General features: G+C 46.0%; 1 protein-coding gene across 1 annotated transcript; it reads right to left on the reverse strand.

Annotated features, from left to right (window-relative positions):
- Nucleotides 1-2,022: 2,022 nt before the first annotated feature.
- On the reverse strand, nucleotides 2,023-4,503 carry LOC108165922 (fibroblast growth factor 12-like). The gene has a single exon (XM_017303081.1). It carries the CDS (start codon nucleotides 3,057-3,059, stop codon nucleotides 2,829-2,831), a length of 231 nt encoding a protein of 76 aa, XP_017158570.1. The 5' UTR covers nucleotides 3,060-4,503; the 3' UTR covers nucleotides 2,023-2,828.
- Between the last annotated feature and the right edge of the window lie 1,558 nt (nucleotides 4,504-6,061).

Raw genomic sequence — 6,061 nt, forward strand, 5'->3', positions numbered from 1 at the left:
TTCATTAGCTGCTCTATTAGCTGCTTCGTTAGCTGATTGGTTGCTGTGTTAGCTGCTCTGTTAGCTGCTCTATTAGCTGCTTCGTTAGCTAATTGGTTAGCGGCTTTGTTAGCCTCTCCATGAAACAACAGAAGCCTGAAAGCTGAGGAAGTCGGAGCAACTTTTGTCTTTCATCCGGAGAGCAAAGAGTGAAACAGGAATTTTGTTTGACTCCATCTGATGTTTGATTTAGGATGAAAACAGGAAAAAAAATGTTCCTCCTGCTAGACTACGGATGAGTTCAGGGCTAAATGACCTTTGACCTTTTCATGTGTTCCTCTGCAGCTTGTTTGTGGCGTTGGCAGATCTGCCCTGATGTTAGCAGATCATGTTTCTGTTTCCTGACATGAATCATCTGCTAGCTGCTCACGCTGATTAGCATCAGCTCATCCAGAGGCGTTTTCTCCCCGCGCCGCTAAATTTAGACGGATTTCACACTTCCCAACTTCTGCAGCTGCAGAGAGGAGAAGAAGAAGAATAAACACCTCATCACAAGGCGAGGCGACATGGAGCTGACTGAGGCCGACGCTCAGAACCGGACCAGAACCTCTGCGGGCCGACCAATCAGAGCACGCTTTACTGGAGGAGCGGTTTCCCCTAGACGTACAACGACTAGATGCTGCAGCAAACTGAGAGAAAACTCTTATTAACCCAAATGCATCCAACCGTTCATCCAACTGTTCATCCATTCATCCATCACAGCTTGGTGATTATCTGTCGTTTCCATTTTTAAGTTTCTGGCCGTCAGAAACAAAATGGCGGCTGGTTGGGTTTATAGCCGAGTGTGCGATTGGTGATCTCGCCGTCCATTAGCCTAGCTAGCGCACCGTTAGCCACCCTTCACTCAAAACTGAAGGTCTGGTTGTTGATCTGTAGCAGGTGTGCCCGGTTCGGGTTAATGTGATCGCTCTCTGAACGCTGCCTTTTCACAGAGAGCTGAACCAGCTAACCCGTCTAAAAGCCACATGCTAGCTCGGCTGCACATGCTCAGTGCGAACTTATAAAAGCACGACTCAGCAGAGACCAGGGAGTCTGACGAAGCTTCTTCTGGTCTGATTAACTGAACTGTTTTAAGTCTTAACCCTCGTTCGTGCGAGGACTGAGGCAAACGTAGAGGTTTTACGTGTGTGGCGTCGGTTGGACCCCATTTCGACATACCAGGGTTAAAACAATAAAATAATATTGTTGCTAATTTATAATCAGGTGACTGAATGGAAAATGCTGGAAGCAGCCATTTGTGCAAATGAACAATTAGTTGTTATCAGGCTCTGAAAAGTATTTTGTTTTAATCCAAACCTCTTTTGTTCTGACCTCAGAAACCCTCGGCTCGGCTGCTGGGCGCCGGGTCGGCCTGCTGACCGGGTCTCCGGACTGCAGAGACCCGGTCAGCAGAAAGCGGCGCCGTCGCAGTGAACCGCTCAGAACCCAGAGGGGTGGAACCGCAAAGGCCGAACCGAACCGGGTTCTGCGGCAGAACGCAGCTAATCATGCTAAAAGGATTTTCTGAGCCTCCAGTGGGAAACCGAAGCTGGAATCAGCCTCATCAAATATTTACCACAGAAGAAGAAAGTTATGCAATACTACCGGCTGTTTTTAAGTGTTGCTGCACTCATGAAAGCTGCTTACGTTCCGACGAGCCGCCTGCCAGCTGCTTGATTTATTTAATACGCCAACATCAGTAGTTTTCCCTTCAGAGGAGAGAAAACGAACATTTCCCCTCTGGGTTGGGTCGCAGCATCCATCTTTAGACGGCCGGTTACCAGAACTGCATGGCGGGTGAAACACTCCCGCTAATAACAGAGCTAATTTATCATTTAGTGATTTAGCCAACGTTCTAAATGTTTAGCGCACTTAGCTCCCTCTATACATTTTACAAATTAGCTTCCACTAAAATATGTTCATATAGTGCTTTAGCATTAGCGTCTGCTAAATAACGTGTTGATGTAGCATTTAGCATTAGCTTCTGCTGAATACTGNGCTTTAGCATTAGCGTCTGCTAAATAACGTGTTGATGTAGCATTTAGCATTAGCTTCTGCTGAATACTGTGATGGAGCTCTTTAGCATTAGCTTCTGCTAAACACCATGTCGTCATTGTGCTTTTGCGTAACAGAACTAATGATTAGGGTTAGCGCAGCTAGCTTTTTAGTCGTAGTAAATCCAGTTGATCGGAGGAGACAAAAGGAACATGGACTCCATGATCCTTTAGCTCCAGGAGTTATGGAGGAACGAGGCGGAAACCTTCAAGTCGTTGAGTGATTTGGTGGTTTTGGTGATAAATCTGAGCTGTTTTCTGCAGCGGGATGGATCCTCTTCCTGGTTTTACAGGACCTGAAGGTCTAGTCAGGGATCTGTTGGCATCTTTAGCTCTTTATTTTGCACCAAACCTGTAAGCGGACGGATGAGTTGAGATTGGACTCATGGCTGAGAACATCATGCTCTCTGGTTTAAACTCCTGAAGGTGGTTGAAGGAGAGTAATCTGAGTATTTGGATCAGTTTAGCTTCCATCTTTGTTCTGGGTGCTAGCTAAAAAAGGGATAGCGGTCTGGCTTTTAGCGCTCTGCTTCATTAGGAACACAAGATAACGATGAGAAACGATCCAAACCGTATAAATTTAACGCATCTAAACCACCTGAACCACCAGCCCTTGGTTCAGGGCTGGTGGTTCTGAACCAGAACCACCAGCTGGAGGATTCACGATGGCATGAATCCTCCAGCCATCGTTGCCAAGAAAACACCAGCAGGCCACCAAACGTCAGACCAGGTTCCTCTACAGACGGTAAAAACTGTTCATGAATGCTGGTCAGAACGGGAGCGCCCACCTGGTTTCCGGCGAACCGGCCGCTTCTTCCCGCTGCAGAAGCGGACCTTGCTGAAGACGCTGAAGATGTGCCGCTCGCAGAGAGAGCGCGGGTCTTTGCTGGGGCTGGAGCGCTTCTTGTTGGCGGTGACCTTCTCGCTGTTGGACTCTCGCGCTTGGCGCTTCTGTCGGATCAGGGAGCTGGCGATGGCAGCCGCCATCTCCCCGAGGAGCCGGATCCCTCTGGGTCTGGATCTGTCTTCAGTCCGGGTCGGACCGCATGACCCCCCAGGAGAACCGGGCTTAACGGCGACGGGGCTGACCCATGATCAGACCCAACAGTGATGCTTCAGGTCCAGCTGCAGCCGCATTCCCGTCCTCACCGCGCGAAAGGGTTCTGGCTGATCCGGCAGAGTTTGCAGGAGTCCAGCTTCACATGGTACAGGTCCGGTTCTGACCCACTTAGCCAACACTGTTTGATCAGTTCCAGCTGGTTTTCCTCCCGTCACAGCAGGACAGAAACATCTGCAGAACATTGACTCTGAAATGACCAGGAGAAAAATCCGCCTGACGTCCAGAACCGCCTGAACGGGTCGCTGCAGCTCTTCAGCACTTTGCCTAAATTCTCTGGAGGAATCCGATCCTGAAACCCGGAATCAGGAGAATCTGATCCAGAAGCTGAGAGAGCGAACAGAGAGGCGTCTTCCTCCTGCCTCCTCTTCCTCTGCTGCATGTGAAGAGCAGCAGAGAGGGAGAGGAAGCAGCGAGCCGCCGTCAGCGCGAGAGACGGAGTGATGGAGGAGGAGGAGGAGGAGGAGGAGGAGGAGGTGTGGAAGAAGCTCCTAAAAATATTCCGCCTGATGTTTCATGTTGCTCCCACATCGGACCACTCCACCTTCATCCTGATGCTGCGTTCACGCTCCTCTTCCTCAGCCCCACAGCGGGAGACCTGGGGTCGCCCGTCCGAACGGCAGGAATAATTTAAACGACAGGAAGTTGACGCCATTAAAGTGGAGACGGAAGATAAGAGCTTTGATATGAAGCTTGGAAACAAGCAGCTTCGTTTCGCCTCACTGAAGATGAACAGAAACTTTTAAAATTTGATGCTGAATGAGAAAACTCGTTTCAAGCTGCTAATATTACAAAAACTTTAATATTTGATACATTTCCACCAGCTTTCCTCTGATTTTAAGTTTGAATCTTCCTCTAAAAGGCAGCGACTTTTCATCCTGATGAGGAGAAATTGCAAAATAAAACAAAAATACAATAAAAACTGGTGTTGTTTTATCTATAATTTAAAAATCCATTATTGTTTTACTACTTTTAGCTAAATATAAGAAGCCAGTGGTTAAAACACAGCGGGCTAAAACGTTAGCTGCGCTACCCTGAAACACAAATCATAAATATCAGTTACGCTAATGCTAAAGCACTACATGAAACGCCAACACGGTATTTAGCAGAAGCTAATGCTAACACCCTTTAAAGAGCACCAATTTAATTATGACATTTTAATCTACATGTTATATAACAGCTGTAAATATTATATCCATGTTTATATCTAATTCTCTACTGTCCATGTTGATTTTGTTCCTGTAGGTTTCCTGTGTTAAATAAAGTTATTGGAGAAAAAAAGAGAAGGAAAGTGAGGAGAGGAAATGGAAGTCGTCACCACTTCAAAATAAAAGTATGAATACAAACGCCTAACTTCAACACAGATGTTGAACTTTAATCAACTGAAAGTTTACAAAAAAAGCAAAGTAAATTATAATTTATGCCAATAAATTCCCTCAGTGGAAGCTAAGTAAGCTAACCGCTATCAACAACCAGCGGGGAAAGCAGAATGAACACCTGCAGGTAAAACCTGATCTGCTGCTTCACCTGCATCCTGATGATCATCTGAGCTCAGAGTCGGCGGCGGCCTCAGGGCGCAACAACCAAATCCAGAGAAATCCACGGGATCCGTTCCTGCTACTTTACATCAGGCTAACGCTAACCACGAAGAGCTAAGCCTCCCATCCACCTGATGGCTGCTGAAGATGAGGAAGACGAGGTGAGGAGTCTGTATGAGTGGACGCCCAATTATCAGCGAAGAGCTCGTCACACAACCCAATTATCAGATGAGTCACCGACACGCCGTCCGCCTGACCCCAGCGAGTTTCAGGGTCAGAACATTTAGCCTGGAAAAGACGCAGTGACTTTGTCAGGCGGTCCAGATTTCTGGAGGGAACGCAGTTCCCTTCAACCTTCATCTCCCGGAGGTTTAAATCGATTTCATTCGGGATTTAGACGATTTTCGCTCAGATTCCGGACTGCGACAGCAAAGCTTTAAAAAATAAAGTTAGCGAGAACACAGTCGAGTTACGAAAACTATGTTGAAAAAGCTAAGCTAATGTAAAGCTAAGCTAGTTTAGCTATGATACTCTAAGATAAACTATGTTTAGCAAAGATAAAATAAAATATGCTACGAGTTAGCCTTAGACAAATAAAATAAGATAAAATGAACAAAGCTACAATTTCTTAAGCTAATTGAAACCAGGACAAGCTAACTAAATTAAGCTCAAGATAAACTAAGATGAACTAAATTAAGCTAAACTAAAATAAGCTAAACTCAGCTGTGGTAAGCTAAGCTAAATTAAACTAAAATAAATTCATCTCAGACTAATCAAACAGGCTAATCTAATTAAAAATAAGCTCTGCTAACATAAGCCTAGCTAGCGAAAGCCAAGCTGACCTAAGATGAGCTAAACTGAGCTAAGATAAACTAAGCTGTGTTAACGCAAGCTAATCAAAGCGAGTTAAGCAAAGACACGATACGCTAAGCTAAGCTAAGCTAAGCTAAACTAGGAGAATTTAAGCTTTGAATAAAAAAATTAGCATAAAGTTAGCTAAAATGAGCTAATCAGTCCCAAAAGGAGCTAAAATAGCTCAACTAAGATAAGCATCCATCTTGGATTTTAAGAGCATAGAAAAAAAAAGTTTCCTTCCTGGTGTGAAACTTTTCTGTGGATGTTTTTTACTGAGGGGGAAATGATCTGGACCAATGGGAGCCCCCGGCCGGGTCATGTGACCGGCTCCAGTGAACGCACCGTCACGCTGAATGTAGGCCTGCCGAGCGGAACCAGGTCAGGTTCTGTAATTACTGACGAGTATTTGTGTCCTGGTACCTGCGCTCAAGGACCCAGAGGAGGAAGAGGAGCCATCTTCATCATCCGTGATGAGCAGC

This window comes from Poecilia reticulata, unplaced genomic scaffold (genome assembly GCF_000633615.1).
Source record: "Poecilia reticulata strain Guanapo unplaced genomic scaffold, Guppy_female_1.0+MT scaffold_159, whole genome shotgun sequence".
Taxonomy (NCBI): domain Eukaryota; kingdom Metazoa; phylum Chordata; class Actinopteri; order Cyprinodontiformes; family Poeciliidae; genus Poecilia; species Poecilia reticulata.